A 22,650-nucleotide genomic window follows, 5' to 3' on the forward strand; every position below is an offset into this window, starting at 1 on the left:
ATTGAAAATTCCAAAGAAAAGTTTTTCTCTAGATGGGATTATCTTGTCTCTAGTCAAGTGTTTTTCGACACTGAATGAGATCAAGAAGAATGAGACAAGTTCCATAAGTGGAAGTCTCATGTATGCTATGATGTGTATTAAGTAAGATATTAGCTTTGCCGTTGGCATAGAAGTTTGATATCATGTTAACCATGGCCAAAGGACATTGGGTTCGGTAAAGATCATACTATAGTACTTGAAGAAGACTAAACGGTATGCTCTAGTTTACCAATCATCCATGTTATGTCCTTTAGGTTACATCGATTAGAATTTGATAATTGATCGATGATCGAGCAAGTCATCCTCTGACTATGTGTTCCGTAAGGAGTTGAAAACTGAGTTATAAAGGAGTGTGATTACATCATAGACTCTATCATGAAAATTACAAGTGTGGTTTCATCAGAAATTGCTAACGTAGTTATTCAACTCGCTAATTTCCTAGTAGCTCTGACCGTGATTCCGAGTATACAAATGAGTATTATATTTTGTTATGATTACTCTAGCCTTGCGTCTGACTCAAGGGAAACACGACCTAATAAAGCTAAACAAACACATAGAGAGGAAGTATCATATCATTCCGGAGATTGTACAGAGATGAGACATATATGTAGTCAAAATTGCAATAGAAAACAACCTTGGTGATCCTTTCACAAAAGCCCTATCGGGCGGGACGTTTAATCGTCATATGAAAGGCATAGGTGTTAAGTGCATTAGAGACTCAGACCTGCTTTCTCTATAAGTGGGAGAAATTGAAGAAAATTAACAGTAGTATACTCGAAAGCATGTTTTGAGTATAAGTGGGTGATTGTTGGAACATATATACTAAAAAGCATTTTTCGAGTTTATTTTGAATTTGATAAATTGCTTGTATATTGTAAACACTCTTCATTTAATGAGAATAATAAATGTTTTCTTCATACTGTGTATTTTACTTTAATGGGTATTGACCGTATTTAATTATATATTAAATTATATAACTAAAGCGCCGGAAAGTAAAATCAGTCTAAGTCTTCTACATTGAAGGTTGGGTCGTGGAACAGGTCATCACAGTAGGTGGCCCAACCGGTACCTTGTAAAAGTAAAACTTTTTCACAACCTAGATAGGCTTTGGCTACCTATCGTGAAAGGTTGCAGTGTCCATCCGAAAGTCGTCTTTACCTTGAGAATGACTAGTGACACTGGTGTGGTATAGCATTGAATGGATCTAAAGTATAGACACGTCTTTGTTGCTATCTACTGTAAGACGATGTCTTGGAGATTTAATATTTCCTAATCTTTGTAATAATATAGGACACACGTTATTTAATCATACGCTGCTTTGACTTATCAATAGGTGCGGGTTTTTCGTAACCCAATATTCCTGATATCTTGGGTAGTAGTAATTAATAACTAGTATGGTGTCAATTTTATTATTATATTGAATATTGTGCCTGCGTGATTTGACTATATCCCCAAGAGGTGTTCGAGAGAAGTTCTATCATTCGGAAACCGGGCCGGTTTGGATTTAATCCAAGAATAAATAGAAAAGGAAAAGTATATTTTGATATACATCTCGTACTAGACAAACTCTTGGAAATAAAAAGATATTATTTAATTTAAAGTCTATAGCAGACTACAAATTAATTAATGGATATAGATAGTCTTAGACACGGGAAATAATATATTAAAGAGGTTAACCCGGATTGCTTGTAATCACGGATTGGATGGGCGGTCAGTATTTCTTCGATAGTGGCACAAGAAATATTCCATTGGCCTTATATTGAATTATGGGTTATAATTTAATTAGTAAAGAAGGTCCAATTGGGGAGGCCCAATCCAAGCCCCATAGATTCCTAACCTAGCCCATTACAAAATCTATAAATAAGGATGTAAGGAGAGGAGACAATATACATTACACAAAAACCTAAACCTAGCCTCCAAGCTTGCAATTTTCTAGCTCCTCACTAATAGGAGATTTCGAAATTTGCATAGTGTGTGCAATTGGTTTTTCTTATCTTCTCCTAAACCCTAAACCCTAGATCCTTATAATTTCTAAGAGATTCCACCCACAAGGAATTTAGATCTATAGAGTCAAGGGTCATAGGTTAGAAGATCTTTGGTCTTGCAATTAACATCAAGCTTCAAGATCTACACGTGGAGAAGTAGCGAACCACTTCGATTCTTTGGAGAATCATAATTGTAAGTATTCAACATCATAATTTAATTCTAAATTATGTGATTAATTGCGCAATAATATGTCTCTACATGTTCAAGCATGAAATTGAATCGATCCACATAATCTCCTAAATAGATTCTTTTGTGGATTTATTTAATTTGCAATTTCCGCTGTGCGGTTTCCCCAACAGGTAAGTTGTCTAATATATGGCTTGCAGATAGCAAGGCATGTCCCAAAACGAAATTGGTAATCGTGCATAATTCATCATCGAACGGACCATGTTTAACAAAGTCCTATTCCTTCTTTCAGCTACGCCATTCTGTTGGGGTGTGCCCGGCGTAGTCAGTTGGGATTGAATTCCCGACGCTGATAAGTAGTCCAAAAACTCAGCACCTAGGTACTCGTAGTTCCTTAGGATTATCGTCCCCACAGAGCAGATGGCGATAATATTAGGAACCACTTTCTAGTTCATTCTATTTATTATGTGAGAAGTCCGCCCTTATGAACTTACTGTTTCGTAGGATTATTGTCCCCACAGAGTGGGTCGAGATAATATTAAAAACTAGCTTCACAAAATTTGGCAGTCCAACCGATGGAGACCATATATAAACTTTAAGTTCATAATTATCGCTTAGATATTTGGGTTATGATTTTTCATTAATTTCCTTTAGCCTTAAGGCAGATTAAGACTAATTAAATTTTGTTGGTATTTAATTGACTGGATAATTAAATCTTTTATTATCTTTAGTATCTTAGTTTAGGAATTAATTAATCTAGAATTTAATTCTTATTCATGTTCGTACTATAAGATATATCTAAAATAAAGTACATTATTTAAATCTTAATTAGACATGAAAAATTAAATTCATATAATATCCTTGTTCAAAATTAGGAAGAAAATAATTATATTATTTAATGTAATCTTACATATCTATCTTGATTTAGGATTCTAGATACATATAATATTTAGGAAACTATTAAATTATTCTTATCTATATCATCTAGGATATAAAATATTCCATAGATATAGAAAATAATCAAAATATTCCTAAAATCTAGGGAAATCTTCCTAAAATATTTTGTTTCATTAAATAATATTATTTTTAATGATATCTTTTAATTTAGGAAATAAATAATCATTAAAATAATCTTTCGTCAATATCTTGTTGTTCGAGGTTTGCACGAATCAACACGACGAAGATACGAAGATTTTCCGCCGAGAAGCTCGCCGGAACGGCGAGTTTGCCGTCCGACGGCAGCCTGCGCACAATGCGCGGCGCTTCCTCCTCCCTCTGTGGCATTAACACGCCGCGAATATCCCTCCGCCACGCAGCACTGGCGATCTCCCACTGCCCCAACGGTCTTCGCGCGAAGCAGCACCCGTTGCCTGCAGCGTGGCTGCTTTCGGTTCGTCGTCGTTAGGGCTGGGGTGACTAGGGTTTCGTTTCTAGGGTTCTAGGGTTAGGGTTCGGCAGCTCAGCGTCTCGGTGGTCGGTCGAACCACCACGCCAGGCCTACTAGCACCGATTCTCACGTCAGGCCGCCGCCTAGGGTTTGCGGTTTTGGCCGGCGGCGCGCACGAGCCCACGCTCGTCGGCGCGTCACCCCATCACCGTCGACCCTCGGCTCCCTTTGCTTCGACTACCCTAATCTCGATCACGCGTAGCGCGATCCGTCTCGGCACTCGCGCCGACGGATCGCACATCTCGTATGATCGAATAATTCAAGTTTTTGATTTGAATGTTCTAAAGTTCATCATGCATAAAATTTTAACAATAAAACAAGAACATGCTTCGAAATCAAATAACACATGCATACATGAATTTCGCGAAATTTAAATCCAAATAATCAAAGCCAAAGACTGGCTCTTATACGAATTGAAGGAACTGGCAGCGGAAGCGTTGCAATGTACGAATTATCATAATTAAATAATTATTAATTGCACAATTAAATCACATAATAATCAGATCTATTTAGCAGATTATTTAGACAAAATCTATTCGCGTAATTCTCACATGTGTCATGCTCATAACTTGATTAATCATGCTTTAAGAATATTGAAACCTAAAACATGCTTTTCTACGGAGCAGGAATAATACCTAATTAATTCTCCAAAGAATTGAAGATGGCTAGCAGCTTCTCCACGTGACGCTTTGAATACTAGACCACAGATCTTCTCTCTGGTTCCCGAGCTGTACTCCGATATCAGTGTGGGCTGATCTCACCAGAATGCTAGGACTTAAATAAAGAAGACAGAAGAAATCATTTTCCTAATTGGAGAGAATTTCGAACTCCTCTAGTATAGAGGGGGACGAAATTTTGTGTATTAAAATTATGATTTCTGTCTCCTTTATTCTCCTATTTATATTAAGTTCCTTTTGGGCCCAGACAGGGATCTATGGAAGGTTTTGGATATGGGCTCATCCAATTTACTTTTTACTAATTAAATTGAACCCACAATTTAATATAAGCTTTAATTGGAATATTACGAGCAGCCACTACAGAAGTAATATTGAACTCTCCCCATCCAAATCCGAAATTATAAGTAATCCGGGTTTCCGTTTTAACTTTCATTTCCCGCGTTTAAGATAAAAATGTCCATTAATTAATTAATGTCTGCTATGGATTTAATTAATTAACTTCTTATTAATTCCAAGAATGGACTCAGCATGAAACGCTTATCTATTATTCATAGAGTGATCAAACTCCAACTAGCTAGGTTCCGAATAATAAAACCTTGTTTCGCGCTCCTCTTGAGGACATTATCAAATGAGACTCACCTCGCACACGATTCAATATAATAGCAATCCTAGCACCGCTAGATATTAATTACCACTACTCAATATATCAAGATTATTGGGTTGCGAAAAACCCGCACCATTTGATAAGTCAAAGTAATGCATAATCAATACTTTATGCTCAATGCTAACCTACATTGATTAAGAAACAAATATTTATCAAGACCTCGCATTTCAGTAGATAGCCCAATGACAAGTCTTGCTGTTAGATCCGTTCAGTGCTATATCACACCAATGTCATCTTATTTCAGTAAGGCTTATAAATATGCGGACTGACATTGCAACTTTTCACGATGGATAGTCTAATTCCATCTAGGTCGTGAAATTCTTCTTTTTCTTTGTTTAGGACCGTGTTACCTTAAAGTGGACGCCACCCACAACCGGTCTACTAAAACAAAGACTTAGACTTTGTTAAGTTATCTTATGCATTTAAACATATAATAACATCCATTAAATGTAAAACATAACAACATTATGACAAAAATAATTTGTTTTATTCCTTGGAAAATAAAATAAGAGTTTTACAGTATTCAATCACACGAAACGTGATTTCTAGTATACAAACTCTAACACAAGTAGCGTCCAGCGCCCGCCGGGAAATCTGTACATGGAATGAAAACACGCCCGACGACCGCTGGGAAGTGCGTGGCGACCGCCACTAAAGAGTCAGAAGCATCGGATCAATGCGCGGCGACCGCCGGCCAAGGCGCGGCGCTCCGTCACAAAAGAGCGACGAGCAGATTTGCCCTAATTTCCTCTCCAAGATTTACCATATTCTGCGAACCCTTTTCCTTATTTGAGAGGGGCGAATTTCTTCCTATAAATACCCCCTCAAGCTTCATTATTAGGATCCTCTTTTTGCAACATATTTTCCAGAGATTAAAAGTTAGAGTACTTCATTGTACAAGGAGTTGAAGAAGGATTCAAGAGCATAAAAGCTACAAGGATTCAACCTCTAAGTTTTATTTTCTTTAGTTTTATGTTCCAATTGTTTTCCCTTCAATCTATGTCTTTAAATTATTACATCATGTGTAACTAAATTCATAGGGTTCTAGGGATGTGTTAGTAACGACTTTGGTTATACAATTCATTTTCTATACAATGGAGAGAGAACTAGAATTGAATATTTAATGGAAAAAAAAAGTGGTAGAGTGTATCAATTGGAGTTATCAAAAATATAAATGTGTCATCTTGGTTAGGACTAACTAACAAAGAAAGTATATCATCTTAGTTGAGACAACGAAGGGAATACTTCGTATCTCCTCTGGATTTTCGACACTTCTTAATTGGGTTAATAGTAAAAAATATACTCCCTCCGTCCCACATTAGGAGTCCCGGTTGAGTTCAGCACGAGTTTTAAGAAATACAGGAAAGTTGGTGAAAAAAGATAGTGGAATGTGGGTCCTACTTTTATATATTAGTTTTATAATAAAATGTGAGTTGAAAAAGGTGAGTGGAATGTGGGGCCTATTACCAATTATGGAATATTCTAACCGGGAATCTTAAGTGGGACACTTAAAAGTACTAGGACCCCTAAAATGAGACGGAGGGAGTATTAACTTTTAATTGATTTTGGTTTTTACCGTAAACTTGAAACGCTGTGAGAAAATACATAAACATTTAATTTATAGTAGTAATAAATTTGCTACGATAAATTTTTCCGGCGAATTGAAGTTTGTGTATTTTTATAACATTATAACTCTATCCTATAAACTAGTACATTGTTTAAAGTAACGGATTATCAGACCAGATGGACATAAACAAACATCCTGGTGCTGTTATATAGGACTACATTTAATCAAAACTGAATTTTGTGGAAAATTTATTACTCCCTCCGTTCCATAGTAATAGAGTCATTTTGTCATTTTAGTACGTTCCATAGTAATAGAGTCATTTCCCTTTTTAGTAAAAGTCAACACATTTTTCCACACTTACTTTACTCTCTTTTACTTTTTTCTCTCTTCATCTCTCTACTTTTTTCATTTTCCACTTTATTCTCTATTTATTTAACTCACCTAACATACTTTTTCTTAATCTTCGTGCCAAAAGAAACGCATCCATTACTATGGAACGGAGGGAGTACAAATTAAAAGTTGGTACTACCTTCATCTGCTAGCATAAAACTAGAAGGGGCAAATGCTCCTACTCATATTTCACTATACATATATGTAGCACTATAATCTAGTCTAGAATTTTTTGTATTAATATTTCACTAATTGTCTCTTTTACTAAGAATTCATGGCTCCGTTCATGGCATCCGTTATTTATAGTCTTATTTTGATTCGGCACGAATTTAAAGAAATTGTTTGACTTTTATAAAGAAAAACGGGAAAATGAGTTGATAGACTGAGGACTCCAATTTTATACTCCCTCCGTCCCAAGTTACTTGAGTCGTATTCCATTTTGGATTGTCCCAAGTTACTTGAGTCATTTCTCTTTTTGGCTAAAAACAAAACATCTAATTACACTTACTTTATTCTTTCTTTTACTTTTCCCTCTCTTCTCTCTCTTACTTTATTCTCTCTTCTACTTTATTTAACTCATTAAACACAACTTTCTATAATGTTATACTCCCTCCGTTTTTTAAAAATAGCAACTCTTTCCATTTTAGTACGTTCTTTAAAATTAGCAACTTTCAAACTTTCTATTTTAGAAAATCTTTACACCTGTATACATCAATTTATTTACCACTTATACCACTACAATTAACAACTTAAAATGGGCCCTATAATCCACTAACATTAATTCCATTACTTTTTTCTCTCCCTCTGTCCTACTTTACCAATTTTTTTCGCCCTCTCTCTTACTTTACCAATTTTTTTTTCTCTCTCTCTCGCTTTACCAAATTGTGCATTAAAACTCGTCTCGTTTCAAATGTCCCTATTTTAAAAAAATGGAGGTAGTAAATAGAATGTGAGTGTAAGGTTAGAACCGAATAACCGATATTTTTTTATATTTCATTTTAGTTTTATTATTTTAGTTTAGAAAAGTTTAAAAAAAAATGAAAAAGTAAAAGCCCTACCTATACAAGTAGAATCGTTCGTCGCCCGCTTAGTATTTAAATTTTGTAGTATATGTTTGATGATGTTATGGCTTAACTATTATTAAAACCATTAGTATTCTACCAATATGAATATATGATTACGATTTATGAATTTTGTATTTAATGTTTAACAATTTGAAGTCTTGAATTTGAAGATGGAACATTATGGATCAAATCCTAGCGCATGGAAACAAATTTTTTTTATTGTTTGTCACTGAATTTCGGTTCCTTCGGTAGAATCGAATAACTCGCCGGTCACGACCGATCGGTTTCTCAAATAACCGAACCAACTTAAGGTTCGGTTCCGGTTCTTGAATTTGGAAAAAAATGGATGGTTAACCGACTTACCAACTACTAAAATAGAGCAGATTGAAACTTTAAATCGTGGGCATCCGGAAATGACAAAATGAGACATTTTATCATGTACAAAGGGATTTATATTTTTCATCATATTTAACATATACTCCCTCCGTTCCATAAAAGTAGACCATATTTCCTTTTTTCGCCCATCCCACAAAAATAGTTCATATTCATTTATGGTAACTTTTTTCTTCTTTTCTTTTATTTTATCATTTATGGTCCCACCAACCACTACACAATTTCAACTACTTTTTCTCCTTCTCTTTTACGTTACCAATTGCATATTAAAACTTTGTGCAAATCCTAAATGTCATATTTATGTAGAATGGAGGGAGTATAATAAAAATCTAGACGTAAAATTTCTTGTTCCCTTTTATTTATTTGATTTCACCACCTTATTTCTCTCTCTCTCTGTCAATGCTTTTGAAAGTCATCCATGGAATAGACGGAAGTCGGCGTCCTTCTGTTAAAAAATCAATGTCGCCGCTCGAGTTCATCATATTAAACCTCGATGGTATGCATGGTTTGACTTGATTCAATACATATCATATTTTCAATTTTGTATGAAATGTTTCAAATCCTACATACCAAACATAGTCTAATATACATTTGTATAAATTGACAAATTCATATGCGTACAAAAAAAAAAGGTTTGGTGTACTATGAATTTAATCAATTATACAAAGTTTGAAAGAAAAGCAGTCAATTATTTGAGATGGGACAGAGCCTGTGTATAAGAATTCAAGCTAAAGAAGTACATAGTGAAACAAGTAGTATAAGAATTCAGTCGTCCTCTGACTTTATCTAGTGATTCCTGATGCGATATTTGGTCTTTTTTAAGCTCAATATCTTCCTCACGTCACATATACTTCACATGATTTAAATTCTGTCATATCTCTATCTTCTCTACACCTATAAAAAGATCCATTTGGCTCACAATTATAGATTTGATCTTTTATCTTTTCTTTAATTAAAGAATCCATGAGAAAATATTTTAGAGATCCACACGACCACACAAGAAAGGATTGAAGACATTGCTATCTCATCGAGCAGAAGATTCACCTAGTTAGGTATTTTTATTTTGTATATTTTTTATCAAGCTATATGTGACTAATTTTCTGAATTACTCATAGCTTGTGGCAGTAGGAATAGTTTTGAATTTTATTTCTCCTGATAGTAAATTTCTAATTTCAACAATTCAATTCTTTTTTATTATATGCTTATATCCGTACATGTCATTTAGAACATGACTATATATTTAACATAGTTTTGGACTTAATTTTGATGTCTCTTTAACTCGGAATGTGGAGCTAACATAGGAAAAACATCGTGAAATTTTTTTTTGTTGTTCTAGGAAACTTTAATCATTCTATAAAAGGGATAGTTTTTTTTTTAATTCCCACAAAGGGAGTGACGCATGTCCATGATGCGTCTCAGCTATTGAAACGCGTGACCTAAGTGCGTTTTATATAAGATGCATGTGACTTATGCATCGCTTAAAAAACACGTTTTTTTAAAGACGCATGTAGCTCATGCGTCTCTATCTCGCGCGCGTTCTGTTATGTTCTGTTCTATATTGAGGGTGATTTATTTCATTAAGAGACGTATGAGCTACATGCGTCTCTCATAAAACACATGAGACTCATGCGTCTTTAAAAAAAACGTGTTTTTTTAAGCGATGCATAAGTCACATGCGTCTTACAGAGACACATCACGGACATGCGTTTCAATAACAGTCATATCACAGACATGCGTCACCCCCTTTGTGGGAATTAAACGAAAAACTACCCCTTTTATGGAATGGTTAAAGTTTCTTAGAAAAGAAAAAAAGATTTTCTCGAAAAACATCATATGACTAAAACTAACAAGGGGAGAGTCCATGAGTTGATGTTTGTGTTGCCTTTAACAAAAATTAATCGAATGCCTATTATGCATATTGTAGGGGCGATAAGGTAAGAGTAACTATTGTACCTTTTGTGATCTGTTTGTCTTATTTTTATTGATTTTATTTTTTTTTATATTTTGATTCTCGGTCTTATCTCAGTTTTTATCACTTTTTAGTCTTTTATTAGAAGTTTTTCCTCCAAATCATCTACATATAGGTTCGACCCCTAATTATTATTTTTGACGTTATTCTATTGTAGTATAGAAGTATTTTAAGATTATTTATTAATATTTGTTAATATGAAATCAAACTATATGTTTATACCCCGAAAATTCACAATAAGAAACTACCTTAACTATTATGAAATCTGATGAGATTTTTAGTAACCATTTGCCCCTCCAGAAATTTAAATTCTGCGAAACTAATAAAGATAATTCACCTATTCTATTTTTTGGTCAATAAAACATTGCTCGCTTATTACTATAAAAAAACAAAATGGAACTTGAAATAAAATCCAGAAAAGGGATGGATTTTAATGTAGAAATTATATGAGTGAGCATGAGCCTGTCAAATTATTATATACTACCAAAATTTGGAATGTAGCCTGGCCTTGTCAATCCATATCCAAATACATAAAATAGACGTTGAACATGCACTAAAGTAAGATCACAAGCCCTGAATAGAAGAATACTTCACCCTCACCCCATCTTTTCTTAAACAAACCTTTTGGCAACTTTTGTTGTTCTTGTTTTTTTAAATGGAGAGTTTAGATAAGCGCAGAGATGGAGATACAACTGAGTCGAGAGGTAGCAGACCGACTTCTCATAATAATTCTTCTTCGTCCTTCGAATTTCATTGTGTAACTAACTGGTGATATTGTTTGAATTGAGTAGAAACTGAGATGATGAAAGAGCGGTTTGCGAAGTTGTTGCTTGGTGAAGATATGTCAGGAAGTGGTCAAGGAGTTTCTCCTGCACTCACCATCTCCAATGCCATCACTAATCTATGTGGTACTAATATTTATAGCAATTCTCTCCCTCTCCCTCTCCCTTCTCTTGCATTGATTTCAAGTTCAAATTTCATGTGTAGCTTCAGTGTTTGGACGACTATGGAGATTGGAGCCATTGACTTCGGAAAAGAGATCGCTGTGGCAAAGAGAGATGGAATGGCTTCTCTCTGTGACTGATCATATTGTTGAACTTAAACCATCTTGGCAAACATTTTCCAATGGAGCTAGAGTTGAGGTAATCGTCGTTATCATGTCAACTTGATAGGTAGATGAAGTTGAGTTATGGATAATGTTTGTTTTGTAGTAATGAATTTTTGACAATTTTCTATGTTTTGCAGGTTATGAGTTGCCAACCAAGATCAGATCTCTATGTTAATTTGCCAGCTCTTCAGAAACTTGAAAGCATGCTACTTGTAAGAGTTGGATAAGTTTGTAAAAAATTTTTTTGTTTGTTCTATTAATGTTTTTCTTATGTATTCAATCCCTTCGTATTAGGACACACTCGATGGATTTTCCATGACGGAATTTTGGTATGTCGATCAAGGTATAGTTGCACCACAAGCTGATGGATCAGTCTCATTCCAGAAACGACAGGTGGACAAGTGGTGGCTGCCCGTTCCACGGCTTCCTCCTGGCGGTTTGCCTGAGGCCGTGCGGAAGCTACTGAGTCACAAGCTTGAATCTGTAAATCAGATTCTTAAAGCTTCTACAGCCATCAACAGCAGCACTTTGGCTGATATGGAAGTTCCAGAATCATACTTGGAAACTCTTCCAAAGGTTTGACATTATTATCCTATGTTGTTAGCCTTTCAAATAACGAAAAAATAAACATCGTTATCAAATTCCAAATCAATTCTCTCGGATGTTGCAATTCAGACAGGGCGGGCTTGTCTTGGGGAGGTCATCTACCGTTGCATTACCTCAGAGCATTTCTCCTCGGAATGCTTGCTTGACTGCCTCGATCTTGAATCCGAACATGCTGCTCTGGATATGGCAAACTGCGTGGAGGCAGCAATCTACGTGTGGCGTAGAAAACAGCCCCCCAAATCCACACCTCATCCGAGCCATTGTGCTGCCAGGTCATCTTGGGAGATTGTAAAAGATCTGGTGGCGCATGGCGACAAGAGTGAGTTGCTCGCTGAAAGAGCCGAAACCCTCCTGCAATCCTTGAAGCAGCGATTCCCGGGGCTCACACAAACTACGTTAGACGCCACCAAAATACAATACAACAAGGTCCACATCATATAACAGCTTGATTTTGTAACAACATCGCATCTCTAAACTCGTCTCTGATAGTATTGTTTCGCGCTTCAGGATGTTGGAAGGTCCATCTTGGAGAGCTACTCGAGGGCCATGGAGAGTTTGGCGTTCAACATTGCAGCACGCATTGAGGATCTACTCTACGTGGACGACATCAACAAGCAGTCGGATATGCTCTCATCACCTCACAGGACACCTGACAAATCTCCTGATCCTCCTCTGGTCACAGGAGAGAGGACGCCATTACTGGTCGGGAGCTGCAACAAGCCAGTGCGGTGCAGTATGGGAGTGAAGAGAGTCCTCACGAACTGTCTTGTTGGTGATGGGAAGGCGAACGGCTGTGGCCAAAATCGCCATGCTGTTTCTAACAGAGTGAGTGAAGGGATAACATCTCACCGTGGCATGGATTCGAATTTACAGCTGATAGATAGGTAGTGTTCTTGTGTTACATAGCTTTAGTTTGTTGTGCTTGTTTGGAGAATTAGGCCAAAGAATTGAACATCAATTGCATTTGTAGAACTAAATACAATTTATGATCGAAATAATCACATCTCATCATTCATCTCATGCATCAACATTCAACCATTATTCGATTAAACACAGACGGGATGGCTACGAAATCTAAACAGTCTACTTGTTTTGAGTCATGGAGAGTGAAGAAAACACCAGAGATCAATTCAATTGATTGTACCTAAGTCAGCTTTCCAAGAGGAGAGTGGAGGTGTCTCGGAGGCGATCCAAGTGCTAGCCACCAAAGCGTGTCTTTCGCCCTTTACGACGTCAGCAGAGACATAGGACTCGAGTTCAGCCATATCTTGCTGAGTTAGTTTCACAGAGAGAGCCCCTATGTTTTGGTTCAAGTTTGTGATCTGGGTGGTACCAGGTATGGGACACACATCATCTCCTCGGTGGTGAACCCAGGCCAACGCCAGTCGAGATGGGGTGCAACCCTTTCGCGCTGCCATTTCAGTTACCCTGTCAAATACCGCCTTGTTTGTTTCAAGATTTTCTATCTGGAACCTTGGGAGATTCTACAACACAAGAATGATGCACCAATATAATTAGCATCTTTCCTCTTCTCTATAAATTGTTCCGTTAAATAGAGAAGTCAGTATCAAAAGTTGAATGTCTCAGAAGTAAACATTATGCATTAACATCTTATAAATCACAGCAACATCAAGATATGCAGATTCAACTTTTATAAGCCTACATAAAATCATTCAGAAAGATTAACTGATGGTATGACTAACCTTTCGCACGTCGCCTTCTGGTAAACTATGTATCAAATGAACACCCGAGGAAAAGAAACCCCGCCCGAGTGGACTGTATGCAACAATTCCAATACCAAGTTCTCTGAAATTGACATGAAAAAAAATAAAAATGAACATTTATTCTACGAAAAAAATGAAGGGACGGGAAGAGAAGTTGTTGCCTGCACGTAGCAACTATTTCGTCCTCCAAATCCCTCGACCACAAAGACCACTCATTCTGAATTGCAGTTAATGGATGAACAGCGTGAGCCCTCCTGATTGTCGAAGCAGAGGCCTCAGACAAACCAACGTATTTTATCTTCCCGTCTTCAACGAGCTTCTTTAGTTCTCCCATCTTGAAATAACGCCACAACGATAGCAGAAGACCGCATAAGTCGTCAACAAACACATGAAACATATATAAAATTCAAGTACTATAACATGATGCACTTTAGCACAAAAGGACTAATGGAAAAAGAGATCAAACCGTGACTTCAATTGGAACTCGCGTATCAATCCTATGAGCATAGTAGAGATCAATGTAGTCAATGCCAAGACGCTTCAAGCTCGCTTCACATGCTGCCCTCACATATTGTGGGTCGCCACGTATCTCCGTATTCCCATCCTTTGTGGTTATTCCAAACTTTGTAGCAACTTGCACTTTTTCTCTGGCCACCCCTTTCAAGGCCTACACCATTTTTCACAAGAAAATAAGTCGTCTAGCTATTAAAAAATTACTACACAACATGAATAATTCACAGATTTTCTTTTAGGTTGATCAAATGTTGAATCCTTCATTCTTTTAAATGCACAACAATTAATCATTTATACTATGCTTTAGATCTCCCTAAAATATTATGAAAGAGATACAATTTCGCGATCCATTCGTGGATGTATCATGAAACATAACAAAGATTGCTAGCAATTTATTCTAAATATAAGAAGAAGAAAAATAGAAAGGAATATGGTTACCTTGCCTATGAGGATTTCGTTGGTGTGGGGGCCGTAGTTGTCCGAGGTGTCGAGAAACGTGACGCCAGAATTGAGGGCGTGATGAATGAGCTTGATCATATCGGATTCGGGCTTGGGCGGGCCGTAGAGAAAGGACATGCCCATGCAGCCCAGCCCTTGCTTCGAAACGTGGAGACCCTGCGACCCGAGTTTAACCCTCGGCACCTTCACCTCCATGATCACAATTCAATGATTCTATCTTCCTGATTTTCAAGATTTTTCATTGGTTTGTAACACAAAAGTTTTCAGATCGATTCAATTCTGTCGAATAAGAAATGTGTGTATGTATGCATGTTTTTACGTTGGCTTCTTTTTTTGGCAATTAAGATTTGATCGAATTGCAAACTGTAACTGCAATTTTATATATGCATATAATTTTAATCTTTGAAAAAAAATATAATTTCTATGCATGGTAGTCTAATTATGTTCTTAGAATTCATGTTCCAAATCTCTTAATTTTAAAATTTGAATCCAATCATAGAAGAATTATAATTTATAAAGATATTTAATTACTACTTATTTATAAAAATCATGTTTCTTGATATCTATATTTTTTCTATGCATGAGTTAATTGCATTCTAAGTATGCAACAGGCGATTCAAACACGAATTCGATCACTTCATTTGATCACATAAATAAATTATGTTCAACACCTCGACCATACCCAACTCGTCCTTAGTTTAACCAGACTCGAAATATGACATCATGAGCTAACCCAAATAGTATAAGAGTCCAATTTCATTGAATTTGTCATCGACTATTACTTTGACAGTGTGAAAAATGTGACTTAACAGACTTTACCTAAGTTAGAATTTTTATAACAAGATAATTCATCTTCAAAGCAAACTATGAAAAATTAATTGAGTCAAAATATTTTTCAAAGAAGTTTATGTGAACTTATCTAGATGGACTATGATGCGAAGACACACTAAGGAAATTTGAACTTTAAAATGTTGCATTCCGAGTGCGGCTAAATAACACATTTAATCAAAATTAATTTATTCTCTCTCCTGTTTAACTTCATCTTCTCTCACAGATTATATTTTTTCCCCTACTTTATTTTATACCTATTTAATTTATTAAACACAATTTTTGTAACGAGCCAAAAATAAATATCTCAAATAACGTGGGATGGACGGAGTAATTATCTTAAAGGAGATACCACACTTAAAAATGACACAAGATATTAGGAGAGTAGTATTGTTTAGCATCTTAAGGGCATCCGCAACGGTGCTCGCCGGTAGCTCGGTCTCGTCTCGGTGAGACGAACCTCCGGCGGAACACCATTGCAGCGATCTCGTCGCATAGAGTATCGCCGGGGAGATTGAATTATCAAGGCAGCCCGCCACGCTCCCCCACCCCATGTGGCGTGCTACGGTTGGTTGGTTCATGACGCCCACTCAGCTGTTTGAATCGATCTTTTTTAATCGATAAAATTAAATAATGAATAAATTTTTCCACTTCCCAAAATGTTACCCTTTTTTATATTTTTATTCTCCAATTCATCTTAAAATCATCTATAAATACCTCATTTATCACTATCATTTTTACACTAAAAACTCTATACCTTCATATCTCACTCATTTTTCTCTAAAAAATTTCATTCTCAATTGTGCAAATATGGCCGACTAAGGATCACACGACTGGAATATGTGGTTCAGCAATCTCAACAACAACGTATTATCACAGGATTACCCGACTCCGGGCACCCAAGGCTCGTAAGCTACCAGAGGTCGCGTCCTCCAACTGTGGACGTCTACCGACCCTCCATGTCTCACTTGCAGTACGGGTCGACGCCCTACTACTGGTTGATGCAATCGTTATCCCAAATTAGGAAGGATAGCCGAAGGAAAATCCGCAGACCGGTGCCCAATACGAGTCCCCGTCATCCCTATACCGAGGGCGAACAAAGAAATTAATCAAAGTGTGATCGCCACTTTAGAGGATCCGATTGTTAGAACCCAACAATTGCAGTCATTTTGATCGAGTGGACACGGATATCAAAAAATTCCATGGCGTCTACAAGAATGAAGAATTGCGGTACCACAGCGGAGCAAATGAATTCCATGGTGACACCCAGTCCAGCACGGGGTTAATCTCCAAAGAGACGAAGCACACGAAGGATGGCCTATACTTGTCAAGTGGAGGTGGCAGCAGTCGTGGTGATAACTCGAATTCTGGTGCGGGTTCACGACGTCATCCGATTGGAACGAAGGCGGCTAGAGGAAGGGACGACGAAGTGAACCAAAGCCAAGCGACCCAGAAGTTCCAGATAAAACTTAAATGTTATTGATGTTCAATAGTCAATACCACAGTGGTCGACACTACCCGTAAGACTGTTGGGGTTAGGTGCCACTTGCACAATGGAAGACTTGTACAAAACAAATAAATCAGACACGGATCTATTTGACCGATTATGCGATTAATCAATTCACATGTTAAACAAATAATTGCATGCTAGAACGCAAATAGTTCATGCTCAAAGAAAGTAAATCCTAAACATGAATACTATGGTTTAGAGTTACCGATTTTGATTCTCTTGAGAATCGACGATTGTCTGCGCCTTCTCCACGATGATCTTCAATACTAGACCATGGATCTTCTCTCTGGTTCCCGAACTGTATCTCAATATCAGGGTGGACTGCTCTTATCAAAATACTAGGATTCGAATAAAGAAGACAGAAAATTCCTCACAGAGGAGGAGCTGAAATTCTCACGGAGGAGAGCGGACGCTATTTTTCATAATGAATAATTAATTATTCTGTCTCCTTTATTCTCCTATTTATATTAAGTTCCTTTTGGGCCCAGACAGGGATCTATGGAAGGTTTTGGACATGAGCTCCCCCAATTAGCTTTTTACTAATTAAATTGAACCCATAATTTAATACAAGCTTATATTGGAATATTATGAGCAGCCACTACCAAAGTAATATTGAACTCTCCTCATCCAAATCCGAAATTACAAGTAATCCGGGTTTCCGTTATTTATATTATTTATTTCCCGTGCTTAAGATATAAATGTACATTAATTAATTAATGTCTTCTATGAACTTAATTAATTAATATCTTATTAATTCCAAGAGTAGACTTAGTAAGAAACACTTATTTATTATTCATAGAGTAATTAAACTCTAACTGGCCAGTTTTCTGAATAATAAAACCTTGTTCGAGCTCCTCTTGAGGACATTATCAAACGAGACTCACCTCGCGCACGATTCAACATAATAGCAATCCTAGCACCGCTAGATATTAATAACCACTACCCAATTAATATATCATGATTATTGGGTTGCGAAAAACCCGCACCATTTGATAAGTCAAAGTAGTGCATAATAAATACTGTATGCTCAATGCTAACATATGTAGATTAAGAAATAGTATTTTATCAAGACCTAGTCTTTCAGTAGATAGCATAAAGACACGTCTTGCTGTTAGATCCGTTCAGTGCTATGTCACACCAATGTCATCTTATTTTAGTAAGGCTTAGAAATATGCGGACTGACATTGCAACCTTTCACGATAGGTAGCCAAAGCCTATCTAGGTTGTGAAATTCTTCTTTTTCTTTTGCAAAACATTGCATAGAACTGACCTTGTTACCTTAAAGAGGACGTCGCCCACAACCAGTCTACAAAGCAAAAGACTTAGACTTTGTTTGCTTCTTATACATTTAAATGTTTATAAAACATCTTATAAATGCACAAGCAAATACAATGTAATAATATACTGATTCTATTCGTGCGAAACTGCTCGAATAATATTGAATCGGGTTAAAAGTGGATTATACAGTTTTACGTATACAAGCAAGATTCTATTCACTCGAAACATGCTTTTCAGTATACCAAACCTAAAAATCTCCCACTTATACTCAAAACATGCTTTCGAGTATACCCACTGCCAAAAACTCTCCCACTTATACTCAAAGTAGGTCTTTGTACTAGATATATCGAACTACCATTCATTTCACTAAGTGAAAGAAAAATCTGCTTGGTTGTTCTCTGATTATATCTTTTTTACCATAATGTCTTTGTTGCGTAATTGATCTTTAATTAATTTCATCTCCATATGTGATTGCTTAGCTTAAAAAACTCGTGTTTCCCTTGAGTTAGTCTTCACTAGAGTAATAAAAAATAATACTCAAACTTACGATTAAAGCTATTAGGAAGATATTCCTAAGGTAAACACATATTCAGAGGATGAATTACTCGATCACTGATTAGTCATAAACTAAGTCAGTGTAACCCCAAGGACATTACATGAATGACTGGTAAACTAGAATATAGCAATTAGTCTTTCTCAAGTACTATGGTATACTCTTTACCTCAATCAAAGTCCTTTGTCATGGTTAATATGATATACGCTTTTCATGCATCGGTTATATGGTGAAAATCACTATATTTTGTGGGTCTAACACGGTTTTTAAGCCAGGTGTGTGATAGAATCGCTAGATCCAGGAGATGCTGGAGGAAACGGACTAGCGAAGGAATGAAGGAGAAGTGAGCAGAATTTAAGGAAAAGAAGGCTAGAAGAAGGGAGTCAATAGCTGAGGGCAACAAAGTCTATCTATACCTCGCTGGGCCCCACTTCAACGCCTATAAATAGAGGAGCATGTAACACACAACATATACAACTTTTCGCTCTTAGCTCACACACAACACACACACACTTGGGAAATGGGAGTTCTGGGGTAGTTTAGGTTTTAAGGGGTCCAATCTTCAGAGGAAGTCCGTCGTAACACCGTCCGCGTGAGGGCGAAGATACAATCTATTTATTTTCGGTTCTTTTGCACTCTATTTCGTTCGAACTTCACTTTTGGAAGTCAATTTGGTTGTTGATGTAGCTGATTATCTATGCATTTCTTAGTTTTCGTTATATTTGTGTTATCTCGTGTTGATTTACATTGATCCTGTTGTTAAAAGTTTTTATTTCGGCAAAGTTGCATGTTGATCTCTGTTTTTGTCACTTTGGTGCTTGATCTGGGGAATTTGGCTGTAGATCTGCGGTGTTGTTGTCGATCGGAGGTTGTTTGTATCTGAAGTTATGGAATGTTTTTGGCTTTGGATCCGGAGTGGATTTAGCATCCGAGGTTGGATTTGAACAGGGGAAGTCGAGTTGTGCATGGATTTGAGTTTTCTGTTTACTTTCTGTTTTGCTTCGTCTAGCAGCTGTAGATCTGTTTAGTTCTTAATTGTTCTTCATTAAATCGTTAAAATCCAGTCTGCTCTGTTTTCCGATTACGTTTCATACCGGTTTCTTCTGAGTTTTTGTGAAATTTGATTTGAAGAAGATGATGTCGCTGTTAGTTACTCCCTCCGTCCCCCTTAAGATGACACGTTTTCCTTTTTAGTCTGTCCCAACTAAGATAACACATTTTCTTTTTTGGTAACTTTCTCTCTCCAATTAATACACTCAACCACTTTTTCCCACTCCTATTAAAATATCCATCTTTCTTTATCTCTCTACTTTAATATTACACCCACCTTTTCTCTCTCCAATTAAACACTTTAACTAATAACTCATAAAATCCCGTGCCGGCTAAGCAATGTGTCATCTTAGCCGGCACGGAGGGAGTAGTACTTTAGTTAGTTGTTTTCTCAGCTTTTCGTCCGTACTTGCTTTTTCAGTCATGGTCCCCACCGTCAGTTTATTTCCCAGATCTAGGTAATTTAGAATAGTTTCTTAGATCTAGCGATTGTCTCGGTTCTAGTTTGCGTGCATGTTTTCTGTTTTGCCTAGATCTAGCTGTTAGCGTAGCAGATTTCAATACCAAGTCTAGTTTAATTTCCTCAACCCATAAATGCGTGGCAGCAGCCAACCCAAAAATAATTTCCAAATCCTTGAGCATGTTCATTACGCATCCATCTCTGTGGGATCGATCCCTACTTCCCTGTACTAAGTTTTAGTATAAGTGGTTGAGGGTTTTGAAGAAGTGATCTGTGTGTCCGACGACCGAGATTTTCCAACGACCAGTGAGTTCCTAGACCTTGTGATCTAGTGGATTTGCTGGACCTAGGAAACTTGTTATTCTTTTCTGTGCACACTAGCTCACACTCGTGTCTTCAAATAGCGCCGTTGCCGGGGAAGGATGGCGTTTATTGTTATTGCGTTTGAGGATTTGGTTTAAATAATTTAATTTCTGTTATTTTGTTCTCCTTGACAGTTTATGAACACGGGCTTCCATTCTGGAAGTCAGGGAGCGGCGGATACAAGTGGCAAGTCAAGGAATCTACGTCCACTATCACCACCAGATCAGGTTTGAGGACAGTGGACCCATTTCCGTTCGAATCAGAAAGTGAGGAGGAATGGAATTCGTCAGGAGAAGAAGACCCGAAGTCGTCAACAGAAACAGAGCATTCCGAGACTGAGGAGGAGGAAGACCCAAATATGGCTCATTTAGTAGATCCCGATCCGGAGATAGGGTCACTCACCGCGCATCTCGACGGTGAACCCGCCCATGCTATAGTCTCAAACCCGCGTCGGAGGTCTATTGATATCAAGACAAATGTGCTCGGAGTTTTGCCCACATTTTCTGGACGAAGGAACGAATGTCCTTATAAATTCTTGAACGAGTTCAGTAAGCTGTGTAGCATTCAAAAGCGCCCTAACGAGGCGACTGAGGAGGACTACCGTTTACGTGCAGTTCCGTTTGCCCTCAAAGGGGAGGCTAATACTTGGCTACTGAGGCTTCCACCAGACTTGATTAACACATGGAAATATTTCAAGCTGGAATTCTTGGATTATTTTTTCCCTTCCAACAAGACGAATGCCTTGAAGAAGGAGATTCAGGAGTGGAAGCAGGAATATGATGAGTCTCTGAGTTCTTATTGGTCCCGGTTCAAGGGACTGTTGGATGCTTGCCCGAACCATAGGATGATTGAAGCGGAGACTTACTATCTGTTTTATGAAGGAGCAAACCCTGAGTCAAAGGACTTGATGAATTCCTCGAGCGGGGGAAATTTTGCCAAGAATAAAGCAAGGGAAGCCAGAGAGACTTTGGGAAGGCTGATTGAGGCGAAGAAGGCCTATGATAACCCGCGAAGCATATTGAGGAGGGGGTCAGCCAATGCAGTGACGGAGCAAGATGACAAGAAGGTGGAAGACAGGATAGATAAATTGGAGAAAGCACTACTGAATGCAATTGAGAAATACAACCCTCATGCTCCAGCAGAAAGTGAGAAACCCTCTGGTCAAGAAGAGAGGCAACTTCAGCTTTATTACAGTCAGCCCTGTGAAGGGGAATGCCAAGCTCAAGCAAATTCGCTGGGGAGCTGGAATCCAGATGGAAGTTGGAACCAGGGAAGACAGGGGGATGCCCCATGGAGGACTCACCCCAATTTTAGATGGACTGACCATGATCAAGGTCAGCCACCCCCACTGCAGCTCACGAATTATGCACACCCTCCAGAGAGGCAGTCCAACTGGTCAGGAAAAAGTCAAGAGGGGCAATTGCAACTGGGGTACAGGAATCAAGACCATACTAATTGGGGATATAGGAATCAGAACAACCCAGGGAGCTCTTATGTGCCACCTCACCAGAGAAATAACCAGGGGAACTATCAGAATTCCCAACCGAATCATCAAGGGAATCAAGGGTTTAGCAATCAGTACAACAACCATCAAGGGAATCAAGGGAACTATCGTCAGAACCAGGGCCAGAACCAAGGTCAAGGATCGAATTTTAATCAATTCAACTCCAGGCCACAAAGGAGTTTGGATGACATGGTCCACGACCTAGTGAATTCACAGCAGGTCATGCAGAACAACTTGCATTCCAATAACGACGTGGTGCATAAGTTGCAAGACGCCCAGACGGAACATAAAGCCGCCATGGATATGATGGCG

General features: G+C 37.6%; 2 protein-coding genes across 2 annotated transcripts; one reads left to right on the forward strand and one right to left on the reverse strand.

Moving 5' to 3' along the window:
• Window positions 1-6,122: 6,122 nt before the first annotated feature.
• Window positions 6,123-12,984, forward strand: LOC148926309 (rop guanine nucleotide exchange factor 7-like). Its single transcript, XM_089059072.1, is given in 7 exon segments — window positions 6,123-6,135; window positions 11,069-11,290; window positions 11,370-11,524; window positions 11,628-11,702; window positions 11,785-12,066; window positions 12,166-12,522; window positions 12,604-12,984. Coding segments are annotated over 7 exon segments (1,485 nt in total).
• A 101-nt stretch (window positions 12,985-13,085) lies between these two features.
• LOC148926310 (putative aldo-keto reductase 2) lies at window positions 13,086-15,064 on the reverse strand. Its single transcript, XM_089059482.1, has 5 exons — window positions 14,772-15,064; window positions 14,287-14,487; window positions 13,982-14,154; window positions 13,800-13,902; window positions 13,086-13,580 (listed from the first exon to the last, which is right to left on the reverse strand). Exons 1-5 carry the CDS (start codon window positions 14,985-14,987, stop codon window positions 13,227-13,229), a joined length of 1,047 nt encoding a protein of 348 aa, XP_088915608.1. The 5' UTR covers window positions 14,988-15,064; the 3' UTR covers window positions 13,086-13,226.
• Window positions 15,065-22,650: the final 7,586 nt, after the last annotated feature.

The sequence above is a fragment of the Salvia hispanica genome, chromosome 5, assembly GCF_029641045.1.
Source record: "Salvia hispanica isolate PSC_SH4W2 chromosome 5, Shi_PSC_v1, whole genome shotgun sequence".
Lineage (NCBI taxonomy): Eukaryota > Viridiplantae > Streptophyta > Magnoliopsida > Lamiales > Lamiaceae > Salvia > Salvia hispanica.